Raw genomic sequence first — 26531 nt, forward strand, 5'->3', positions numbered from 1 at the left:
CGGGCTGCGGCGGTGAATTTCGAGGGGCAATGCCGGGTGGGCACCGGCCTTAATTACCATAAAGCGCGGTGGGCACGCGCTCGATTATTCAAAACCAGCGAGGTGGGCACTCGCTTTACAAGGTCGATAAGGCGCTCCCAAGCGCCAGGGGGCAATCACAGCGCTCCCAATCGCTACAATTCCAAATAAAGCGCTCTCACAGCGCTAGAGGCCAATAAAGCGCTCCCTCAGCGCTAGGACCAAAAGAAAGCGCTTTCAAGCGCTAGGGCCCCAAGTAAAGCGCTCCCAGGCGCTTAGCAGAAGCAAAGTCCAGCAAAGTTCAGGGAAGTAGGCAGAGGGGCAAGACTGGGCCCAGAGCCAGCTCACTGGGTCTCCAGGCAGGGAGACAGCCCAAGTGGCGGTCCTCTGGCCCAGCAGCAGCAACAGCCCCCTCAGGATCCTGGAAGAGAACAAAATCTGTGGGGACACAGCCCCATTTTTATACAGTGCATTCCTTTGTCTGAGGGTGCAGAGTGGGGGCGGAACCAGTCGCAGCTGGTTCTTGAGTACTCTGTTTACCTCAACCACCCTCTCTATTCACTGGCAGGGCTTGGGTCATTAGACACACCACAGGGGGGCGGAGCCAGCATTGTGTGGGGAAAACCCAGCCCATCCAGGACACAGGTACACTCCTCCCACACATTACTCATGCAGATCTCCCACTCACCACCGGGCAGACCCATCCAGACTTCCTGGAGCCTGGCATGCCAGCCAGCTCCAGCCAATCACACGCCAGCACCCTCACAGCACACGTACAGCCATGTCTAGAAATGGCGCTTCCCTACTAGACACATACATGCTGCATACACCGTTGCGCAGCATTCACTCACACGAGTTCACACATACCAGACTCAAGCCTGTACACCCCAAGCATCAGGAACTACCAGGGACACATACATTCCCCATGCATTCCTATGGGCGGGCAGGCCTAGCTCAGCACATGCACTCAGAGTGCGCCCGCACTTTCCCCTGGGACACAGTGAAAGTGCGCAGAATCCAAAAATCACCATCTCCAGGTCACCATTTCAAGCAAAAAGTCTAGGGGTGAACCTGCCCTAAGGGCCAAAGTCCAACATAACCCCCTTCCAGCCAAAACGCAGGGGAGACCAATCACCACCGTGATGGACTTCCCTGCTTGGGGCGATAGAACACGGACGCAGGCCCGCAACTGCAGGGACACCCTCCTGTTCTACGCCACGGTGAACCCATGGGATTCCTTCTAAACACACTGTCTGGACCAACTGGGCTACCCCACTGGTACTCCCAAGTTGTCCGCGGCCAGGACCAGGCCCTGGGCCACCCAGGTGCCACTGGTCCATGCCAATTCGCAGAGCGGGGGGTAGTAACCCCTGGCACATAGGAGCCATTCTCCACTCTTCCTGTCTGCAAGACAGGACTAGACTGCCACTGGTTCTCCAGCCTAAGGCCTACAACCTCAGGCGGACCAGGAGTCTCAGGGAAGGCTCTCCTCCCCTTACCTCTTCTCCTAGGGTTCCTCCTCCTCCGGCGAGGGGTACACCTAGAACGCCATTCCAACCCAGGGCTTATCCACTCAGGTTGCACCGGGGTCAGAGGTGGGCTCTCCCACCCTCTGCACCCCCTTCCAGAGGTCTGCCCTCTCCCACGTGGAGAAGTTCCTCTGGAAGAAGAACCGGTCAGGACACTGGTTACAGTCGTCCTACCCTTCAGGTCAGGCTGATCCTGAACCTGGCCTTCCAACCTCTGGTCTAAAACCTTCGGTGGAACAATTGCCTGGCACTCCAGGACTTCTGGGGATTCACACACAATCCCCCTGAGGCTAACAAATGACACATCTGTCGTGTGACTGTCTGTCTGGCGCAGATCTCCCGCCCTCTGTCCACCTGACAGTGCGTGACGATCCCCCAGACCAGAAGTGGTGTTACCATGGTCACTACACGGGAACCTAGCCCAACTGGGTAGTCCCTGACCCACTGGTCCAGCCACTGGGGAACTCCCCCAATCACTCCTCACTCTGGACTCCTATACCCTCCCTATCGGAGCGGTACTGCCAGACTCTAGAACCACAGGAGCTCTGGTTACAGACGCTCCAGGTCCTCTACTCACTAGGAGATCCTCCTCAAATGGACTAACAGGACAGCCTAGGTCCCCAACCTGGTGTTCCCTCAAGAAACCACCCAGGTTCTGAGACAGGGCTTCGGGCCTCTGGGGGCTCTCAGCCACCCACTGACTCCTGCTCCACTGAGCCAGGCAGTCAGCCCCTACACCCTTCTCACTAACCAGGGACCCAGCTGGGCTACACTGAGCCTCTTCCACCACGCTGGGCTGGAAGATCCCTGACCCACTACTTTTGGAGTCACTCACCAATGACTCTACAGAACCTCTGGTCCCTTCCCAGCGGTCTGCTTCCTCTGCCAGCTCACATGGTTCAGACAATCCACACCCTAACAGGTGTTGGCGCAACCCTGGTGAACAACAACTGAGCAACTGCTCTCTGAGAAACATATCGAACAATAGGTCCCAATCACATTTCGTGGGCTCCCGTACCCAATCACACAGGGCTCCACAACAGTCATCCTCAAAGTCTTCCCAAGACTGATGAGACGGTTTCCTAAGGTTCCTAAACCTCAACCTATTCTCCTCCTCTGGGGAAACAGGAACCATACTCTGGGAACTGGGACTTTCTAGACTGAGATTTAAATAGCTGCCACCACTGGACCCAACCCTCCCTGGGGGATCCAGAAACTCAACACTGCGCGCAGGGGATAGTCTACCCTCCAGAGCTACTTCGCCTCTGGTGGAGGCCCTCTCAGCCTCCTCTATCCTTTCCTGCGCTAAGACCCTCTCGGTCTCTAGCTGTTGCTTCTTAACCTCCAGCTGTTGCTTTCTAATGCCCAGCTGTGCCATAGCCTGGGCATGCTCCAACCTGAGCCTCTCTAAAGCCAGCTGGTGCTCCCTTTCTCTCCTCCTATCTTCCAGCTCCTCTGGGGACAGGGAAAGGGATGAGGCGCTGCCTCCTAAACTGGACCCAGCAAGGGACTCCCTATCTATGGGGTCCTCACTATCTGCTGGCGTCCCTGTGCTATCATCTTCTTCCTCCTCAGACTCTTCAGGGCTCCACTCAGACCCACCACCCTCATGGTGTGAGACCCGGGCCCTCTCCTCACTGTGCTCACGCTCCCAGTCATCCTTCTGCCATTGGATCAGGTTACCCCTAAGTTGGGACTGGGTGTCTGACTCATTCACTGCAATGTCTCTCTCTTCGCAAAACTCTCTCAGTTCATGCAAAAACAGACCCCAGACATTAAAAGCAGACTCCATCTTGGCAAGATGATCACAGACACGTGCAACACAGGGGACTTAACAATCTGAAGTAAGAGTACACAATTCCAAAATTTCAACAATCTCCTTATCAAAGAGAACTCATACTCATGCGTCCAGGAAAACACACCATTCATCCACACACACCCTCCCCTCGGATCGGTAAGGCAGTTTCTACCACCCCTGACTTCTCAACCTGACCAAAAGCGACACAGGTACCAAACTCTGGAAGCAGGGCGGGGGACAAATGTACTGAACACAATCAAATGACACTCTTCAGGAGAAGAAACTAATGAAACTTCCAAAACAATACAATCCCCTAAAATGTGGTCATCTAAATGCAGAGTTTTGTGGTATGGCCAGTTACTACTAAGGTACAACGCAAACACAAATCCTTATCCCGCCGCTTGCCGCCAATGTTGGAAATGGGATCCCCGGCTGGCCAGGGCTTTCGCCAAAGTCAGTCAGAGACCACCACCCCCAAGTCAGGGCAAGGGAGTTACACGCCAAGATAACCCCTACTCACCCTCTAGGTAACGTGGCGCGAGCAGCAAGGCTAAACTTGGAGGCGATGTAAGTTAAGTATTTGCGCACGCACCCCAGCAACAACCCCCAGGCCCACCACAAAGGAAACTCCACACAAGGTTATATAAAAATAGCCTTTGTATTACACCAAAACACATTAGATAAAACACACACTTTACAATGTGCCAGAGGCACGGGCAGAATTTACAGGGGATTATTTACAAGACAGGGCCACCTGGACCACTGTCAGGAATCAGAAGTAGCACTTTCAGAAATAGCACTTTTGCATGTAAAATCTTTAGCACAAAATAGCACACAACCAGTATCTACTGGTAACCAGGATCTCACTAGCACCACCTGTACTAGGGAGAAAACAACCACCTACACATCACAATACCTGTGGGGGTGGATGCACATAACACATGATGCAATGCATAACATTCATTCAGAGGTGTAAAGGAGGAAAACACATGATGCATCACAATACATTCAGAGGTGTAACAATAACATTGCGCAAAACTTAGATCAGTCACCACCTGTGACAGTCCCTGTGTCCCAATGTCAGGGCCTAAACGTGGCAGTTGCCCACAAAGTGCTGGGCAACTGGTGCAGGGAAAGTTAGGGCACTGTGGAGCCTCTCTGGCTCAAGAACCACCACTGTGGCACTGCGGAGCCTCTCTGGCCTCAGAAGTAAATCAAAATGCCCCCCTAGAGCCTCTCTGGACTCTTGCAAATGTGGCACCAACGTTGGAGTCCCCCCTCTGGGGACTCGAAATCAATGAAGGCCCCTTGAGCCCCTCTCAGGGCTCTAAACACGACTGTGGCACCTTTGAGCCTCGCTGGGCTCTAAACAAATAAAGGTGATGCCCCCTGAGCCTCTCAGGGCTATTAACATCAAGCAATGCCCCCAAGAGCCTCGGGGCTCTAAGAACACTTGCCCCTTCGTTGGAGTCCCACTCGGGGGACTCTAGAGACACCAATGCCCCCTTTGCCGGTGGAGCCTCGCAGGCTCGAAAGAAGATGTGGGCGGGAGCCTCTCTGGGCTCTGCACAAATGTGGCGCCGTGAGCCTCGCACTGGAGGGGAGGGGCGGGCACCGTCAATGTGCCCCGACGCCCCCCTCTCCCTGAGCAGTCACTCACCGGCTTCTGCAGATACTCCCTCGGTCTGGGGAGTAGCGCGTCTCCTCTGCCCGGCGGCTCTTCTTCTCCCCGGGGCTCTCCCTTCACATGGAGCCCCGGCAGGCAGCAGCTTCCGCCTGCCTCTCTCCTGCCCCCGGCCTGCCTGACTTCCGGGTCGCGGCTGCGGGGGCGGGACTTCCGGTCGGCCCGCTCTCCGATTGGCCGGCCGGCGAGAACACTTCCGGGTCGCACTTGGCAGCGGCCCGGCAACGTTTTTAAACACCCCGGGCTGCAGCGGTGAATTTCGAGGGGCAATGCCGGGTGGGCACCGGCCTTAATTACCATAAAGCGCGGTGGGCACGCGCTCAATTATTCAAAACCAGCGAGGTGGGCACTCGCTTTACAAGGTCGATAAGGCGCTCCCAAGCGCCAGGGGGCAATCACAGCGCTCCCAAGCGCTACAATTCCAAATAAAGCGCTCTCACAGCGCTAGAGGCCAATAAAGCGCTCCCTCAGCGCTAGGACCAAAAGAAAGCGCTTTCAAGCGCTAGGGCCCCAAGTAAAGCGCTCCCAGGCGCTTAGCAGAAGCAAAGTCCAGCAAAGTTCAGGGAAGTAGGCAGAGGGGCAAGACTGGGCCCAGAGCCAGCTCACTGGGTCTCCAGGCAGGGAGACAGCCCAAGTGGCGGTCCTCTGGCCCAGCAGCAGCAACAGCCCCCTCAGGATCCTGGAAGAGAACAAAATCTGTGGGGACACAGCCCCATTTTTATACAGTGCATTCCTTTGTCTGAGGGTGCAGAGTGGGGGCGGAACCAGTCGCAGCTGGTTCTTGAGTACTCTGTTTACCTCAACCACCCTCTCTATTCACTGGCAGGGCTTGGGTCATTAGACACACCACAGGGGGGCGGAGCCAGCATTGTGTGGGGAAAACCCAGCCCATCCAGGACACAGGTACACTCCTCCCACACATTACTCATGCAGATCTCCCACTCACCACCGGGCAGACCCATCCAGACTTCCTGGAGCCTGGCATGCCAGCCAGCTCCAGCCAATCACACGCCAGCACCCTCACAGCACACGTACAGCCATGTCTAGAAATGGCGCTTCCCTACTAGACACATACATGCTGCATACACCGTTGCGCAGCATTCACTCACACGAGTTCACACATACCAGACTCAAGCCTGTACACCCCAAGCATCAGGAACTACCAGGGACACATACATTCCCCATGCATTCCTATGGGCGGGCAGGCCTAGCTCAGCACATGCACTCAGAGTGCGCCCGCACTTTCCCCTGGGACACAGTGAAAGTGCGCAGAATCCAAAAATCACCATCTCCAGGTCACCATTTCAAGCAAAAAGTCTAGGGGTGAACCTGCCCTAAGGGCCAAAGTCCAACAAGAACCGAAAAAGAAATCAGAAAGTCAGAATTAAGTAGAGAATCCTTGGAACGAGCCCAAGAAAGGGAATTAATCGAGATTGGTGAACGAGTTAAAACCGAACAGTCAGATAGACAGAGGCATGCCCTTATTAAGGGTATGTACCCTCTTCTTGCCGAGGGCTTGCCAAAAGCGACCCCAGAGTCATCCAGTAATTTCCCGCCACCATTAGTTCCGACCAAGCTACGTCACAAACAGACCGCAGCTGATATTTTCATTTCGTCCTATTTGGACGACACAGTCCCAGAATATGCAAATCCTGTTCGCGCTCCGCCAGTCCCTGTAAATCAGGCACTTCCCGCTCCTCCAGACACGGGAGTACCTGTTACGGTACCCCCGGTCCAGCCCGCCACACAAGTCCAGCCTGCATTTCCATTTCCCACTCTGCCAGGACGAAGAGGATCAGTCGATGATTCTAGTTTAGGGGCCGCAGGAGGAGGTACTCCTCAAACCCCGCCGCCACATAAGCGTTTAACGACAGCCGAATTACATATGCAAGCTTCACAGCGTACGCCCAGACATCAGTCTGTAGCAGAAATAAGAAAAGCCCTTAATGAATGCGGCTATGATCCAGTCCCAGGCGAGGATAATATGGTTTTATATTCATTACGCGTAAGAAAGGTGGCCGAGTATCTAGTCACCCTACCGAATATGAAGGAAGACCTAGACAGAATATATCGTTTCATCCGTACAGGGGATGATCCAGAAAGCATTGGCGAAGTCATGTCTCAAAGGAAAGCTGAGACCCAGCTCATGATATTAAAATTTCTGATTAATTGTCTAATAAGAGAACAAGATTACCCGTCCAAAGATCAAGCCGAAATGAGAACCCTGACAAAGTGGAGTGATAATATAGCCGAGGGTAAGCACAAGACTATCGGTGCTATAGAGAGTATGTACAAGAAAATTCGTAAAGAAATAATAAGGTTACACGATCAACGTAAAGCAGCACAAGTAAGCGAGAAAGAAAGTAACTCTGATACTGAAGAGGTAGAGGACGAGAATCCCGCCAGAATAGCGTATGTAGGAAAATCTAGATTTCCAGATCGCCATTTACGCCTGGAACACAAGTCTACTTTCCATCATCCAGCACCAGAACAAGGTTCTCTAGAACAAGTATTCCAAGCTACCGATCACATTCTGAAATCACAAATCGGTTACAGTGAGTTGAGTACCATGCATGAACAAGAACTAGTCCGATCAGCAGTCCGATGGATTACTGATTCTACCACTTTTCCAGACGAAATAGTGGCACAAATGTTTCTGAAAATGCCCCCAGCCGAGCAACGACTGGCGGGTATGTATATGATTCAGCACCTCATTACATTGTATGAGGGTCAGCACTCTGATCCAGGCCCGTTACATGATATCCTGAACGAGTTACTCCAGTATAGATGGAAAGGTCTAGGTACCGATTTAATTAGTGTCATTCTAGAACAGCGTCACAAATATAGAACGTTTTTGAACCCGCATTTTGTTCATGTCTCACCCCCAGAAAATAAACCATTTTACATAGACAGACAGAATCCGTTACGAGAAGTCCACCCAGTTAGAGGAACGGGTGGCGAATTAGAACGAGTGTTTGTTTACACCCCGATCACAAAGATGGAACTCTTAGAGATGAAAAAATTAATCCCCTGTCATGATAAAGATCCAGCAGGGTTCCATCGAGAATTAAAAGACATGCTCCGTATGGGAGAATACACGTATCCAGATATAATTAAAATGTTAAAGGTCCTGTTGCCCGCAGGGGTGTATGAAAAGCTCAAGGAAAAAGAATGGGAGGTGGGAGAGAAAAAGATCGATTGGGCAGTTCTAGAAGCTGAAGACAAGGCACGAGTACCAGGTACCGGTCTTGGAGCGAAATGTAAAGAATTACCTGAATTATTGATTCAAGTTTTACCCAGATTATTGACAACTAGAAAAGAAGACTGGGATGCAATCTCAGCCTGTAAACAGAAACAAGACGAAGACATTAGTGATTTTTATTCTAGATTTGAGAAATGTTTTAGCATCAACAGTGGCCTCAAGACAAGTAGTGAGTCATACCCTCATCTTTTTGTTACTAAATTAGTCGAGAATTCAAGCCCACAAATTAAAAATCGAGTTTTGAAAGTCGAAAGCACCTGGCAAGCTAATACCCCGTCCCAGATGTTGCAGATGCTCCAATACCACCAGAATAGAATCAGGGAAGAGCAAGAACACGAGAGAAAGCGTATGAAAGACACGAAAATGAAAGTACTAGTTGCACAATCTGTTCCTCAAGACAGTCAGAAGAGGGGTCCGAATCAAGCCAGTCATCCTGCAGCTCCCGTTAAAGGGAACTGCAATTATTGTAAACAGCCAGGTCATTTTATAAACGAGTGTGCAGTTCTGAAACACAACATAGCTACTGGTAAGACTAAAGAAAGACCACGTCCGCCTAGACAAGAACAAGTTTCACAGACTCCTCAGCCACAGAATGCACCACAGACAGTTACAGCTCCGCAGCCTATCGCTGCAACACAGCATGTTACACAGCAGATGTACCAGTATGCACAGTCTGAGTATCCAGAGTATCAGCCATATTCATGAAACAGCCTAGAGAGGGAGGTAAGCTTGCCTCTCATCGAGATACCTGTAGATCAAGAAGGTCCCTATGTTCACAGTCAAGTACTAGGGAAAGATAGAAAGTTTCTGATTGATACAGGGGCAAGTAGGACCACAATTAGCCATGCCGAAGTTCCAGGGGCTCCGCTCTCAGGCTCAAGAAATGTTTCCCTTGGATTTTCAGGAAAACCTATCGTAAATGAGATATCAAAGCCAGTTACTCTAGAAGTAGGTCCATTGTCCCGCACTACTGATCTGTTACTTACTAAGTCATGTCCAGAAAATCTGTTAGGCATTAAAACACTGAAAGAATTAGGTGCAGTTATATGCTGTTCCCCAGAGGGAATACGATTGTTCCTACGTGACTTCAAGGATCACTATGTATTACGAGATTTTGATCCCAGATTGTCCAATGTTCCGCAGCATCTATGGGCGCAAGGTCCAACTGATGTAGGTTACATGCAAATCACACCCCATCGTGTGACTCTCAAGCCAGGTGTAGTGTTACCACGAATCAGACAGTACAGATTGCCACCTGAGGCTGTAGCAGCCTTATCCAAAATTATTGACGAGCTCATCGCTCAAGGAGTGGTTGTAGAAACTGACTCCAATGTATGCAATTCTCCGATCATTCCAGTCATGAAACGTACTGATCCAAATGCACCCCCAGTATATCGATTAGTGATTGACCTACGAGAGCTTAATAAATGTATTATTCCCCAGTACCCAGTTGTCCCAGATATCTCTTCCCTATTGACAGCCATTGATTCCGAAGCCACGTTCTTTACTGTAATCGACCTCAAGAATGCATTTTTCAGTGTTCCCATTCATCCAGACAGCCAGTTTCTTTTCGGATTCTGTTTAAATGGAAGGAGCTATATGTTCACATGAGCTCCTCAAGGTTTCACAGAAAGTCCTAGTATTTACAGTCAAGCACTCAAGAGACAACTAGACAACATTCACATGCCAACTGACACTGCCCTGCTCCAGTATGTCGATGACCTCCTGATCACATCCTGTAGCCCAGGCTCTGCCTGCGTGCCTCAAGTCAGTTGCAGCCACAGCACTAGCTATCAGACAAAGTGATTCCATAGTCTTAGGACACTCCCTGACAGTACAAGTTCCACACTCCGTGGAAGTTCTTTTAAACCGAACACAGACTCAGCACTTGACAATTGCACGTTTAACAGGTTATGAATTGACACTGTTCCAGCCACACATAGAAATCAGACGCTGCAACGTTTTAAATCCTGCTACATTGTTACCATCAGTTACTACGAATTCTGCCACACATGACTGTGTGGAAGTAGTTAACATTACGACAAAGCCAAGACAAGATCTGACAGATATTCCGTTACCAGATCCCGACCTGACACTTTATGTGGATGGTTCATGTATGAGAACAAATACAGGAGAACTAGTCGCCGCGTATGCAGTGACTACCGACACCGAAGTTATTGAAACACACCGTATTGACACCCTGTCCGCTCAAGCAGCAGAGCTAGTTGCTCTGACACAAGCCTGCCTACACGCTAAGAACCGGAAAGTTAATGTTTACACAGATTCACGCTACGCATTCGGAGTCGTACACGACTTTGGAGTGCTCTGGCAGGAGAGAGGTTTCATGACTTCTCATGGAACCAAGATTCAGCATGGTCTCCTTATTCAAGCTCTGTTAGATGCCATACATTTACCGACATCCATTGCTATCATGAAATGCAAAGCACATACAAAAGTTACTGACATTATTTCCCAGGGTAACGATCTAGCAGATCGCACAGCCAAGCTTACAGCACAGACTCCAGACATTCCAGTTAACATGACACACACTCCAGATCCGACTACATGTATGACAGTTAAGGACCCTACTCAAGATGTCATAGATATCCAGTTACACGCTACTCCCGATGAAATCAAGAAATGGTCCGAACAAGGAGGGGTCCAGACAGATCAGGGATGGGTAACGAAAGGAAAAGCCACTTGGTTTCTCCCCGATTCTATGGTTCAAGTCATTATCAATACCGCACATAGTCCAGCACATTTAGGAGAAAAAGCTATGTTAGACAGTATCCAGAACATTTGGTTCAACAAGCATTTACGAGCTGCAGCCAAGCAAAAAGTCCGTACCTGTATGATATGTTGCCAGTTTAATCCAGGTAAAAGTGTCCCGGTGGAACAAGGTGGATTCCAGCCCCCTGACCACCCTTTTGAAGTCCTCCAGATGGATTACATTCAGATGGAGCGATGTCGAGGTTTCAAGTATGTCCTTGTAGTTGTATGCGCTTTGTCCAGGTGGACAGAAGCATATCCAGTCCCAGATTACACAGCCGCGACCACTGCCAAGCAGTTGGTTCGTGAGTTCTTCCCCCGTTACGGACTCCCTAGGGTCGTATATTCTGACAACGGCCAGCCATTCTCCTCAGAGTTAATGAAGCATGTTTCCCTTTTGTTAGGGTACCAGTGGAAGTTCCATTGTGTACGCCATCCTGAAGCAGCAGGTCTCGTAGAGAGACATAACCAGACCCTGAAAATCCGCATCGCCAAAGTATGTAAAGAGAAAGGTGTGGACTGGCTAGTAGCTCTGCCAGTCGCTTTGTTCTATATGCGCATGGTCGCACATTCCAGATCAGGTCTGTCCCCGTATGAGGTCGTTTTCGGCCGCCCCCCTAACATGTGGGGTACTCCTAGACCCCGAAGTATTACCGATGTTTCAAGTAATATGCTGACAGATTACCTAGCTTCCTTGATGTCTGCCCTCAACTCTTGTCGTTCACAGGTTGCCGCCGCATTTCCAGACAATACCGAGGTGGCACCGCATGAAATCGTTCCAGGATCCATGGTTCTTGTCCGGAATTTTGACCGCTCAAGTCCGTTGGAGCCACGCTGGAAGGAGCCCCGACAGGTCCTCCTCGCCACCCGTACAGCCGTGAAGTTGGAGGGTCGCAAAGGCTGGGTGCACCTTTCACATATAAAGAAGTTTTATGGACTGAAACCCGTCTCAAAGAACATTTCCCAGGATTTGAAGGATTGCCAAAATATTGTTCTCAAGGACTGTCCCGCAAAAGACATTGCTACAAACTCTCCCCTGTTAGAGAAAACTCCGCAGCAGGAGTATAAGTTGAAACTCCGGTCTAGTAAAATAAGTCAGCCAGTTTGATTGTCTAAGTCCTCCCCTAGGTGAAACGGTTAGACTGTTTCTGACATGTATAAAATAGACCCACATAGTGAGAGAGTTAGTCAAAACTCAATCCGATGTATCGTTTTTCTATGTTTCATATTATTTCTCAGTATTATGATTTCCTGCACCAGTTATGCGTTTTACCTGTATTTTCCAGTTTCTCATGTAAATACGTCTTCTAATGTTACAGTAGAGCACACGTTTAGTGATCTGCCTCCTCATGAACTCTCTTACCGCCTCGCTATGCGAAATAATTCTTTCATCCGCATGTTACATTATTCACACCAGACCAGCAATGCCACTAATTGTTGGGTGTGTGGTCGACTCCCCCCTTTTCAGACACCGAAGGGAGTTCTGCCACTCTTTCCTTATCCGTTTTCACATAATGGTTCGTGTGGAGCATGGTCCACGTTAACGTCATCCTCAACAGATATGTCTTTTCTTAACAGTACATGTTTTCCAGACAAGCAAGGTCTCCCCCACAGAACCGGGTTAGATCTAGAAAATGAAGTGTATAATTTAGGTAATTATTCTTCGAATTTCATGGTCCTGAATGTTCAGTCTGATACTACTCCAGACTTACCTGCAATTTCAGTACTACCAGTCAAAGGCGAATTATGTGTCCGAAATAATGGTTCCATACACGTAGGACATAGTGATTGTACTACTATTGTCAAGTATAGTGACAGTAGGAAATCTATTTTCAAAGCGTCACGTCATTCTTATTTTATTTGTGGTCAGACCGCATATGTTCGTCTGCCCCTCGATTGGGAGGGAACCTGTTACATTGCCTTCCTACTGCCACCTGTTTTTCTAGCCCCACCCGACTACCATAGGAATTCCCACCTAGTACATACTAGACACAAGAGAAACCTCCCAATTGTCGATTATACTGAAACTGTTCTAGAACAATATATAGATATCAATAAAGGTGTCTTCCCTTATTTAGGTACAGTCGTGAATAGTAAACTGATACGTAGATTAACCAGAACCCTCGAAGCAGTAGTAATTGAGACTACTTCTGCTCTAAGTAATTTAACCGAAGAACAATCCTTTATGAGAATTGTCGTGCTCCAGAATCGTCTCGTCCTTGACGTCATATTGGCCGATAGGGGCGGGGCCTGTAGAGTCATCGGATCTAGTTGCTGCATTTTCATTCCAAATAACGCGCCGTCTGTTTATTCAGCTATAACCAGACTCCATAAAATTGCCCATCTGTTACACCAAAATCCAGGCACCTGGACATGGTCGGTTGGTTCTGGAATATAATTTCCGCTTGGGGATGGAAAGTCTTGTCCTTTCTAGGTATTGCAGTAGCGATCATATTTAGCTGCTGCCTCTGTATACAATGTGGCCCTGCGATTTGCGGCATTTGTGCTACATCATGTATTCCTAGTCCCAAGCCCCGTTCTAAAACCCGTTCCCAGAAAATTCGAGACGAGCAAATGATACTGTATGAAATGATAGATGGTATCATGAATATTGATGTTTCCTGATGGAAACGTAGTGACAAGGAGGGAATGTGGAAAAGTAAATTTTGCCATGTTCTGTGTCCCTACGAGTCCTCCATCATATGTTATCTGTGCATGATTAATATGCATATGTTATTCCCCATGTTCGATTAAAGACGCAATTATAGTTGTGTCCACCTTTAGTATGTCAGTTTCCAGTTCTCGTGAATACTACGAATATCAGGCCTATGTAAAGTTACGTTGCCACGTTTCTCAGTGTGCACGTTATTCCATTGTAAAGTCCCCGTTTCTAGGCCTCAAAAGGGCCTGGACATCAGATTCAGCTCCTGTCTCCTGAAGCCCTCGCTGAGGAGCGATACAGCCCCCACCTGTATCCTCGACCCTTCACTTACTTCCTGCCTCGCAGTGCCCGGCTCAGCTTGGCTCTGCCTCTGAGTCTGCCAAGAGTATGTTATGATTCTAGCTATCAGTCCAGCCCTCCTCCTCTGCATTCCTAAAGCTACTGAACTGCATCAATAGTTTCCGTCATTGTCTAGCCTTTACGGCCCCATGTGAGAGAAATACTGTATTAATGGTCATTTAATATTCTTCATCACGCACTACATGTAGAATAATGCATGCTCCAGTCTTAGAGTCTGTTAGCCTCTCCCCTCCTGACTTCTAGTTTATATCAACATGTTCTCTAAACATCAGATACTAGATACTGCTTAGGTACATGTCGCCCTGACTCTCCAGACTTCAGTCTCTGCTCCTAGCACAGAGTTCATAGCCCCCAGCTTCTCCTAGTGATACGTCATTGCCAGTTTGCGCGCACCATCAGGTTAGAGGTCCCGGCTCCTCAGGTAGACCCCTCCATGGTTTCCGCCCCATTCATGACATATTCTGTTACGTTTGCATCACATGTCTGTGTATACGCCCTGTTACACCTCTTTTTCACCCTTATCTTTCGCGACTGCTACGCATCACGCCTATTGCTCCACCCACTGCTACACCTATTGCAATGTAATGCTATGTGTTTGCGTTATGTATATATGCCCATGTACTGTTATTAAAAAGTTCCCTTGTCCCGATCCTGATCCTGGCAGCGCTGCCAGGGCCCTGCCATCCTATTCCTGTGCAGGTTGTCCTGTTCCTGTCCTTATGCTGTATTAAACCTGCAAAACTCCTACTACCTCGAATCTTGACTCTTATTTATTGAGCTATCTGTTATTCATTTATACATGCAAAAAGAGAGGTATTATTTATTTATTTACCACACCTTGAGGCCATGCTTCATAGCTCCTTGCGGCCATGCCTCATAGCTCCTTGAGGCCATGCCTCAGAGCTCCCTGGGGCTCTGCCTCAGAGCTCCTTGGGGCCATGCCTCAGAGCTCCTTGGGCCATGCCTCAGAGCTCCTTGGGGCCATGCCTCAGAGCTCCTTGGGGCCATGCCTCAGAGCTCTTTGGGGGCCATGCTTCAGAGCTCCTTGGGGCCCATGCCTCAGAGCTCCTTGGCGCCATGCCTCAGAGCTCCTTGGCGCCATGCCTCATAGCTCCTTGAGGCCATGCCTCAGAGCTCCTTGGGGCCATGCCTCAGAGCTCCTTGGGGCCATGCCTCAGAGCTCCTTGGGGCCATGCCTCAGAGCTCCTTGGGGGCCATGCCTCAGAGCTCCTTGGGGGCCATGCCTCAGAGCTCCTTGGGGGCCATGCCTCAGAGCTCCTTGGGGCCATGCCTCAGAGCTCCTTGGGGCCATGCCTCATAGCTCCCTTGGGTCCTGCCTCAGAGCTCCTTGGGGCCATGCCTCAGAGCTCCTTGGGGCCCTGCCTCAGAGCTCCTTGGGGCCATGCCTCAGAGCTCCTTGGGGCCCTGCCTCAGAGCTCCTTGGGGCCATGCCTCAGAGCTCCTTGGGGCCCTGCCTCAGAGCTCCTTGGGGCCATGATTCAGAGCTCCTTGGGGCCATGCCTCAGAGCTTCCTGGGGCCATGCCTCAGAGCCTCCTCTGTGCCATGCCTCTCAGCTCACCTGGCCTGGCTGCACCTTTTTCTCTGCACTGGTGGCACCCCTGCTCACCCCTGCTCACCCCTGCTCACCCCTGCTGACCCCTGCTGACACCTGCTCACCTCTGCTGACCCCTGTTCACCCCTGCTCACCCCTGCTCACCCCTGCTCACCCCTGCTGACCCCTGCTCACCCCTGCTCACCCCTGCTCACCCCTGCTCACCCCTGCTCACCTCTGCTGATCCCTGCTCACCCCTGCTCACCTCTGCTCATCTCTGCTCTCACTTGGTCACCCCTGGTCACCCATGTTCAACCCTGCTCACCCATGGTCACATCTGCTCACCATTGCTCACCTCTGCTCACCCCTGCTCACACTTGCTGACCACTGCTCACCCCTGCTGACCACTGCTCACCCATGCTGACCACTGCTCACCCCTGCTCACCCCTGATGCTCACCCCTGCTGACCTCTGCTCACCCCTGCTCACCCCTGCTCGCCTCTGCTCACCCCTGCTCGCCCCTGCTCACCCCTGCTCACCCCTGCTGACCACTGCTGACCCCTGCTGACCACTGCTGACTACTGCTCACCCCTGCTCACCTCTGCTCACCCCTGCTCACCCCTGCTCGCCTCTGCTCATCTCTACTGATCTCTGCTCACCCCTGCTGCCCTCTACTCCACCCCTGCTGCCCTCTACTCCACCCCTGCTGCCCTCTGCTCCACCCCTGCTGCCCTCTGCTCCACCCCTGCTGCCCTCTGCTCACTCCTGATCGGCTCTGCTCACCCCTGCTGACCTCTGCTGGCCACTGCTCACCCCTGCTGACCTCTGCTCTCCTCTGCTCAACCCTGCTGACCTCTGCTCTCCTCTGCTCATCCCTGCTCACCCCTGCTCACCCCTGCTCACCTCTGCTCTCATCCCTGCTCACCCCTGCTGCCCTCTGCTCACTCCTGATCGCCACTGCTCACCCCTGCTCACCCCTGCTCACCTCTGCTCCCCCCTGCTGCTCACCCCTGCTGACCTCTGCTCTCCTCTACTCACCTCTGCTCACCGCTCCTCTCATCCCTGCTCACATCATGTCTCAACCCTGCTCACCCCTGCTCACCCCTGCTGACCTCTGCTCACCTCTGCTCTCCTCTGCTCTCCCCTGCTCACCCCTGCTCACCCCTGCTGACCTCTGCTCACCCCTGCTGACCCCTGCTGACCACTGCTCACCCCTGCTCTCCCCTGCTCTCCCCATCTCATCTCTCCTCTCCTCTGCTCACCCCTGCTGACCCCTGCTGACCACTGCTCACCCCTGCTGACCTCTGCTCACCCCTGCTCACCCCTGCTGACCCCTGCTGACCCCTGCTGACCCCTGCTCACCCCTGCTGACCTCTGCTCACCCCTGCTGACCCCTGCTGACCCCTGCTCACCCCTGCTGACCTCTGCTCACCCCTGCTGACCCCTGCTGACCACTGCTCACCCCTGCTCTCCCCTGCTCTCCCCATCTCATCTCTCCTCTCCTCTGCTCACCCCTGCTGACCCCTGCTGACCACTGCTCACCCCTGCTGACCTCTGCTCACCCCTGCTGACCCCTGCTGACCCCTGCTGACCCCTGCTGACCTCTGCTCACCCCTGCTGACCCCTGCTGACCACTGCTCACCCCTGCTCTCCCCTGCTCTCCCCATCTCATCTCTCCTCTCCTCTGCTCACCCCTGCTGACCCCTGCTGACCACTGCTCACCCCTGCTGACCTCTGCTCACCCCTGCTGACCCCTGCTGACCACTGCTCACCCCTGCTCTCCCCTGCTCATCTCTCCTCTCCTCTGCTCACCCCTGCTGACCCCTGCTCACCTCTGTTGACCCCATGCAGTGAGACTCCTCCCCAGGGGGCACTCACCTCTGGCCCCTCCCTGGACACGTCTCTTCTACTCTTCATGGCTCCAGCTCCTCCTCCAGACAGACAGACAGACAGACTCACAGACCCTGGATGCAGAGGAGCTGCTCAGAATATGCTGCTTGTGATGACAGGAACCTCCTCTGCGCATGCGCCGAGCAGAACGCCCTACTGCGCATGTGCAAACTGATGCCTATTATAGCGCATGCGTAAACTAAGAGAAGTATACGCATGCGCAGCAGCGCGTCGATGAAGCAACCGCTAACGCGCATGCTCAGAGTTGTCGGATCTTGCATGTTCCTCTGCGCATGTGCAGTGCGTGTACACATACCCGTCTCACTGCGCATGCGCGTCACAGGCTCGTAGCAGAGGAAGTAGCGCATGCGCAGGACCGGAGGTAACACCACTGCATGGGGAGGGGGGGGACCTCTGTCTGTTTGTTTCTCTTTTTCTCTTTTTCTGCGTCTTTATATCCAGGAGCAGCGCTGCTCGATGGAGGGAGAAGGCAAGACGTGTGTCCTGTCGAGGCGCGTGTTTACAAATGAGACATGCAGCAGAGAGGAGGCCCCCCCCCCCACACACACGTGACATATATGACACATGTGCAGGGCTAGGGGGACCACTGGCCTGGGTGCAATTCAGGGCAAAGGATGAGTCTCACAGAACCATCGGAAGAGGACAGACCCCCCCCTCAGGACCAGGGGACAGACCCCCCCCCTCAGGACCAGAGGACAGACCCCCCCCCCCTCAGGACCATAGGACAGACCCCCCCCCTCAGGACCAGAGGACAGACCCCCCCCCTCAGGACCAGAGGACAGACCCCCCCCCCTCAGGACCATAGGACAGACCCCCCCCCTCAGGACCATAGGACAGACCCCCCCCTCAGGACCATAGGACAGACCCCCTCAGGACCAGAGAACAGACCCCCCCCCTCAGGACCAGAGGACAGACCCCCCCCCCTCAGGACCATAGGACAGACCCCCCCCTCAGGACCATAGGACAGACCCCCTCAGGACCAGGGGACAGACCCCCCCCCTCAGGACCAGGGGACAGACCCCCCCCTCAGGACCATAGGACAGACCCCCCCCCCCCTCAGGACCATAGGACAGACCCCCCCTCAGGACCATAGGACAGACCCCCCCCCCTCAGGACCATAGGACAGACCCCCCCCCCCTCAGGACCATAGGACAGACCCCCTCAGGACCAGGGGACAGACACCCCCCCTCAGGACCAGAGACCAGACCCCCCCAGGACCAGAGAACAGCAGACCCCCCCAGGACCAGGGGACAGACACCCCCCCCTCAGGACCAGAGGACAGACCCCTCCCCAGGACTAGAGAACAGACCCCCCCAGGACCAGGGGACAGCCCCCCCCTCAGGACCAGAGGACAGAGCCCCCCCCCCCCCAGGACCAGAGAACAGACCCCCCCCCAGGACCAGGGGACAGACCCCCCCCCCTCAGGACCAGAGGACAGACCCCCCCCCCCAGGACCAGAGAACAGACTCCCCCAGGACCAGGGGACAGACCCCCCCCCCCCGACCAGAGAACAGACCCCCCCAGGACCAGGGGACAGACACCCCCCCACCCCCTCAGGACCAGAGGACAGACCCCCCCCCAGGACCAGGGGACTGACCCCCCCCCTCAGGACCAGAGGACAGACCCCCCCCCCAGGACCAGAGAACAGACCCCCCCTCAGGACCAGAGGACAGACCCCCCCTCAGGACCAGAGGACAGACCCCCCCACCCCCCCAGGACCAGAGAACAGACCCCCCCTTAGGACCAGGGGACAGACACCCTCCCCCCCCCCCCCAGGACCAGAGAACAGACCCCCCCCCCAGGACCAGGGGACAGACCCCCCCTCAGGACCAGGGGACACCCCCCCCCCTCAGGACCATAGGACAGACCCCCTCAGGACCAGGGGACAGACACCCCCCCCTCAGGACCAGAGGACAGACCCCCCCCGGACCAGAGAACAGGCCCCCCCAGGACCAGGGACAGACCCCCCCCTCAGGACCAGGGGACAATCAACCCCCCTCAGGACCATAGGACAGACCCCCCTGGACCAGGGGACAGACCCCCCCCCTCAGGACCAGAGGACAGACCTCCCCCCCAGGACCAGAGAACAGACCCCCCCAGGATCAGGGGACAGACACCCCCCCCCCTCAGGACCAGAGGACAGACCCCCCCAGGACCAGAGAACAGACCCCCCCAGGACCAGGGGACAGGCACCCCCCCCTCAGGACCAGAGGACAGACCCCCCCCCAGGACCAGAGAACAGACCCCCCCTTAGGACCAGGGTACAGACCCCCCTCAGGACCAGGGAACAAACCCCCCTCAGGGCCAGGGAACAGACCCCCCTCAGAACCAGGGGACAGACCCCCCTCAGAACCAGGGGACAGACCCCCCTCAGGACCAGAGAACAGACCCCCCCCCCTCAGGACCAGAGAACAGACCCCCCCCAGGACGAGAGAACAGACCCCCCCAGGACCAGAGAACAGAACCCCCCTCAGGACCAGAGAACAGATCCCCCCAGGACCAGGGGACAGACCCCCCCCCAGTACCAGAGAACAGACCCCCCTCAGGACCAGGGAACAGACCCCCCTCAGGAACAGGGAGCAGACCCCCCTCAGGACCAGGGGACCCCCCCCCCTCAGGACCAGGGGACAGACACCCTCCCCTCAGGACCAGAGGACAGACCCCCCCAGGACCAGGGGACAGACACCCCCCACCCAGGACCATGAACAGACCCCCCCCAGGACCAGAGAACAGACCCCCCCAGGACCAGAGAACAGACCCCCCCAGGACCAGGGGACAGACACCCCCCACCCAGGACCAGGGAACAACCCCCCCCCAAGACCAGGGAGCAGACCCCCCCTCAGGACCAGGGAACAGACCCCCCTCAGAACCAGGGGACAGACCCCCCCCTCAGAACCAGGGGACAGACCCCCCCAGGACCAGAGAACAGACCCCCCCAGGACCAGGGGACAGACCCCCCTCAGGACCAGAGAACAACCCCCCCCCCCCCCCCAAGACCAGGGAGCAGACCCCCCTCAGGGCCAGGGAACAGACCCCCCTCAGAACCAGGGGACAGACCCCCCCTCAGAACCAGGGGACAGACACCCCCCACCCCCTCAGGACCAGAGGACAGACCCCCCAGGACCAGGGGACAGACACCCCCCCACCCCCTCAGGACCAGAGGACAGACCCCCCCCAGGACCAGGGGACTGACACCCCCCCCCTCAGGACCAGAGGACAGACCCCCCCCCCCCCCCCCAGGACCAGAGAACAGACCCCCCCTCAGGACCAGAGGACAGACCCCCCCCTCAGGACCATAGGACAGACCCCCTCAGGACCAGGGGACAGACACCCCCCCTCAGGACCAGAGGACAGACCCCCCCCCGGACCAGAGAACAGGCCCCCCAGGACCAGGGGACAGACCCCCCCTCAGGACCAGGGGACAATCAACCCCCCTCAGGACCATAGGACAGACCCCCCTGGACCAGGGGACAGACCCCCCCCCTCAGGACCAGAGGACAGACCTCCCCCCCAGGACCAGAGAACAGACCCCCCCCAGGATCAGGGGACAGACACCCCCCCCCCTCAGGACCAGAGGACAGACCCCCCCAGGACCAGAGAACAGACCCCCCCAGGACCAGGGGACAGGCACCCCCCCCCTCAGGACCAGAGGACAGACCCCCCCAGGACCAGAGAACAGACCCCCCCTTAGGACCAGGGAACAGACCCCCCTCAGGACCAGGGAACAAACCCCCCTCAGGGCCAGGGAACAGACCCCCCTCAGAACCAGGGGACAGACCCCCCTCAGAACCAGGGGACAGACCCCCCTCAGGACCAGAGAACAGACCCCCCCCCCTCAGGACCAGAGAACAGACCCCCCCAGGACGAGAGAACAGACCCCCCAGGACCAGAGAACAGAACCCCCCTCAGGACCAGAGAACAGATCCCCCCAGGACCAGGGGACAGACCCCCCCCCCGTACCAGAGAACAGACCCCCCTCAGGACCAGGGAACAGACCCCCCTCAGGAACAGGGAGCAGACCCCCCTCAGGACCAGGGGACCCCCCCCCCTCAGGACCAGGGGACAGACACCCTCCCCTCAGGACCAGAGGACAGACCCCCCCAGGACCAGGGGACAGACACCCCCCACCCAGGACCATGAACAGACCCCCCCCAGGACCAGAGAACAGACCCCCCCAGGACCAGAGAACAGACCCCCCCAGGACCAGGGGACAGACACCCCCCACCCAGGACCAGGGAACAACCCCCCCCCCCCCCCAAGACCAGGGAGCAGACCCCCCCTCAGGACCAGGGAACAGACCCCCCTCAGAACCAGGGGACAGACCCCCCCTCAGAACCAGGGGACAGACCCCCCCAGGACCAGAGAACAGACCCCCCCAGGACCAGGGGACAGACCCCCCTCAGGACCAGGGAACAACCCCCCCCCCAAGACCAGGGAGCAGACCCCCCCTCAGGGCCAGGGAACAGACCCCCCTCAGGACCAGAGAACAGACCCCCCCCCCCTCAGGACCAGAGAACAGACCCCCCCCCCAGGACGAGAGAACAGACCCCCCAGGACCAGAGAACAGAACCCCCCCTCAGGACCAGAGAACAGATCCCCCAGGTCCAGGGGACAGACACCCCCCACCCAGGACCAGAGAACAGACCCCCCCCCAGGACCAGAGAACAGACACCCCCAGGACCAGGGGACAGACACCCCCCACCCAGGACCAGAGAACAGACCCCCCAGGATCAGGGGACAGACACCCCCCCCCTCAGGACCAGAGGACAGACCCCCCCAGGACCAGAGAACAGACCCCCCCAGGACCAGGGGACAGGCACCCCCCCCCTCAGGACCAGAGGATAGACCCCCCCAGGACCAGAGAACAGACCCCCCCTTAGGACCAGGGAACAGACCCCCCTCAGGACCAGGGAACAAACCCCCCTCAGGGCCAGGGAACAGACCCCCCTCAGAACCAGGGGACAGACCCCCCTCAGAACCAGGGGATAGACCCCCCTCAGGACCAGAGAACAGACCCCCCCCCCTCAGGACCAGAGAACAGACCCCCCCCAGGACGAGAGAACAGACCCCCCAGGACCAGAGAACAGAACCCCCCTCAGGACCAGAGAACAGATCCCCCCAGGACCAGGGGACAGACCCCCCCCCCCCCAGTACCAGAGAACAGACCCCCCTCAGGACCAGGGAACAGACCCCCCTCAGGAACAGGGAGCAGACCCCCCTCAGGACCAGGGGACCCCCCCCTCAGGACCAGGGGACAGACACCCTCCCCTCAGGACCAGAGGACAGACCCCCCCAGGACCAGGGGACAGACACCCCCCACCCAGGACCATGAACAGACCCCCCAGGACCAGAGAACAGACCCCCCCAGGACCAGAGAACAGACCCCCCCAGGACCAGGGGACAGACACCCCCCACCCAGGACCAGGGAACAACCCCCCCCCCAGACCAGGGAGCAGACCCCCCCTCAGGACCAGGGAACAGACCCCCCTCAGAACCAGGGGACAGACCCCCCCCTCAGAACCAGGGGACAGACCCCCCCAGGACCAGAGAACAGACCCCCCCAGGACCAGGGGACAGACCCCCCTCAGGACCAGGGAACAACCACCCCCCCCAAGACCAGGGAGCAGACCCCCCCTCAGGGCCAGGGAACAGACCCCCCTCAGAACCAGGGGACAGACCCCCCCTCAGAACCAGGGGACAGACCCCCCTCAGGACCAGAGAACAGACCCCCCCCCTCAGGACCAGAGAACAGACCCCCCCCCCCCCCCAGGACGAGAGAACAGACCCCCCCAGGACCAGAGAACAGAACCCCCCCTCAGGACCAGAGAACAGATCCCCCCAGGACCAGGGGACAGACACCCCCCACCCAGGACCAGAGAACAGACCCCCCCCCAGGACCAGAGAACAGACACCCCCAGGACCAGGGGACAGACACCCCCCACCCAGGACCAGGGAACCAACCCCCCCCCCCCAAGACCAGGGAGCAGAATCCCCCTCAGGACCAGGGAACAGACCCCCCCAGGACCAGGGGACAGACACCCCCCACCCAGGACCAGGGAACCAACCCCCCCCAAGACCAGGGAGCAGACCCCCCCCTCAGGACCAGGGAACAGATCCCCCCAGTACCAGAGAACAGACCCCCCTCAGGACCAGAGAACAGACCCCCCTCACCCCAGGACCAGGGGACAGACACCCCCCACCCAGGACCAGGGGACAGACACCACCCACCCAGGACCAGGGAACCAACCCCCCCCCCCCAAGACCAGGGAGCAGACCCCCCCACGGGACCAGGGAACAGATCCCCCCAGTACCAGAGAACAGACCCCCCTCAGGACCAGAGAACAGACCCCCCTCAGGAACAGGGAGCAGACCCCCCTCAGGACCAGGGGACCCCCCCTCAGGACCAGGGGACAGACACCCTCCCCTCAGGACCAGAGGACAGACCCCCCCAGGACCAGGGGACAGACACCCCCCACCCAGGACCAGAGAACAGACCCCCCCAGGACCAGAGAACAGACCCCCCCAGGACCAGAGAACAGACCCCCCCAGGACCAGGGGACAGACACCCCCCCTTCAGGACCAGGGGACAGACACCCCCCCAGGACCAGAGATCAGACCCCCCCAGGACCAGGGGACAGACACCCCCCTCAGGACCAGGGGACAGACCCCCCCCCCGGACCAGAGAACAGACCCCCCCCCCAGGACCAGGGGACAGACACCCTCCCCCCCAGGACCAGAGAACAGACCCCCCCCAGGACCAGGGGACAGACCCCCCCCTCAGGACCAGGGGACAGACCCCCCCCCTCAGGACCATAGGACAGACCCCCCAGGACCAGGGGACAGACCCCCCCCTCAGGACCAGGGGACAGACCCCCCCCCCCTCAGGACCAGAGGACAGACCCCCCCGGACCAGAGAACAGGCCCCCCCCAGGACCAGGGGACAGACCCCCCCTCAGGACCAGGGGACAGACACCCCCCCCTCAGGACCATAGGACAGACCCCCCCCTGGACCAGGGGACAGACCCCCCCCTCAGGACCAGAGGACAGACCCCCCCCCAGGACCAGAGAACAGACCCCCCCAGGATCAGGGGACAGACCCCCCCCCCTCAGGACCAGAGGACAGACCCCCCCAGGACCAGAGAACAGACCCCCCCAGGACCAGGGGACAGGCACCCCCCCTCAGGACCAGAGGACAGACCCCCCCCCAGGACCAGAGAACAGACCCCCCCTTAGGACCAGGGAACAGACCCCCCTCAGGACCAGGGAACAACCACCCGCCCCCCAAGACCAGGGAGAAGATCCCCCCTCAGGGCCAGGGAACAGACCCCCCTCAGAACCAGGGGACAGACCCCCCTCAGAACCAGGGGACAGACCCCCCTCAGAACCAGGGGACAGACCCCCCTCAGGACCAGAAAACAGACCCCCCCTCAGGACCAGAGAACAGACCCCCCCAGGATGAGAGAACAGACCCCCCAGGACCAGAGAACAGAACCCCTCCTCAGGACCAGAGAACAGATCCCCCCAGGACCAGGGGACAGACCCCCCCAGTACCAGAGAACAGACCCCCCTCAGAACCAGGGGACAGACCCCCCCCTCAGAACCAGGGGACAGACCCCCCCAGGACCAGAGAACAGACCCCCCCAGGACCAGGGGACAGACCCCCCTCAGGACCAGGGAACAACCCCCCCCCCCAAGACCAGGGAGCAGACCCCCCCTCAGGGCCAGGGAACAGACCCCCCTCAGGACCAGAGAACAGACCCCCCCCCTCAGGACCAGAGAACAGACCCCCCCCCCCCAGGACGAGAGAACAGACCCCCCAGGACCAGAGAACAGAACCCCCCCTCAGGACCAGAGAACAGATCCCCCCAGGTCCAGGGGACAGACACCCCCCACCCAGGACCAGAGAACAGACCCCCCCCCAGGACCAGAGAACAGACACCCCCAGGACCAGGGGACAGACACCCCCCACCCAGGACCAGAGAACAGACCCCCCAGGATCAGGGGACAGACACCCCCCCCCTCAGGACCAGAGGACAGACCCCCCCAGGACCAGAGAACAGACCCCCCCAGGACCAGGGGACAGGCACCCCCCCCCCTCAGGACCAGAGGACAGACCCCCCCAGGACCAGAGAACAGACCCCCCCTTAGGACCAGGGAACAGACCCCCCTCAGGACCAGGGAACAAACCCCCCTCAGGGCCAGGGAACAGACCCCCCTCAGAACCAGGGGACAGACCCCCCTCAGAACCAGGGGATAGACCCCCCTCAGGACCAGAGAACAGACCCCCCCCCCTCAGGACCAGAGAACAGACCCCCCCCAGGACGAGAGAACAGACCCCCCAGGACCAGAGAACAGAACCCCCCTCAGGACCAGAGAACAGATCCCCCCAGGACCAGGGGACAGACCCCCCCCAGTACCAGAGAACAGACCCCCCTCAGGACCAGGGAACAGACCCCCCTCAGGAACAGGGAGCAGACCCCCCTCAGGACCAGGGGACCCCCCCCCTCAGGACCAGGGGACAGACACCCTCCCCTCAGGACCAGAGGACAGACCCCCCCAGGACCAGGGGACAGACACCCCCCACCCAGGACCATGAACAGACCCCCCAGGACCAGAGAACAGACCCCCCCAGGACCAGAGAACAGACCCCCCCAGGACCAGGGGACAGACACCCCCCACCCAGGACCAGGGAACAACCCCCCCCCAAGACCAGGGAGCAGACCCCCTGTTGGACCTGGGCCTCTTGGCAGGGTCATCCCTAAACTTTTTGCCTTCCTCCAATACTCTCTCTGACCTGTTTTTGTTGGTTTAATGACTCTGGGCACTTTGCCACTGCTGACCAGTGCTAAAGTGCATATGCTCTCCCTGTTGTAAAGTGTACATGTGATTGATGTCCATGATTGGTTCATTGGATTTACTGTTAGTCCCTAGTAAAGTGCACCAGGAGTGCCAGGGCTTGTGAATGCCAATACTGCTAGTGGGCCTG

The 26531-nt window shown here is 56.7% G+C and overlaps 1 protein-coding gene across 1 annotated transcript in view; it reads right to left on the reverse strand.

Moving 5' to 3' along the window:
• Window positions 1-17636, reverse strand: part of LOC144826116 (uncharacterized) — a 155264-nt gene extending 137628 nt beyond the window's left edge. Inside the window, exon 1 of the mRNA XM_078684517.1 lies at window positions 17513-17636. Within this exon, the coding sequence (XP_078540643.1) occupies window positions 17513-17551 (39 nt within the window). The 5' untranslated portion in view covers window positions 17552-17636. The remainder of the gene's footprint in view (window positions 1-17512) is intronic.
• Between the last annotated feature and the right edge of the window lie 8895 nt (window positions 17637-26531).

Source organism: Lissotriton helveticus, chromosome 3_2 (assembly GCF_964261635.1).
Source record: "Lissotriton helveticus chromosome 3_2, aLisHel1.1, whole genome shotgun sequence".
Classification (NCBI taxonomy): Eukaryota; Metazoa; Chordata; class Amphibia; order Caudata; family Salamandridae; genus Lissotriton; species Lissotriton helveticus.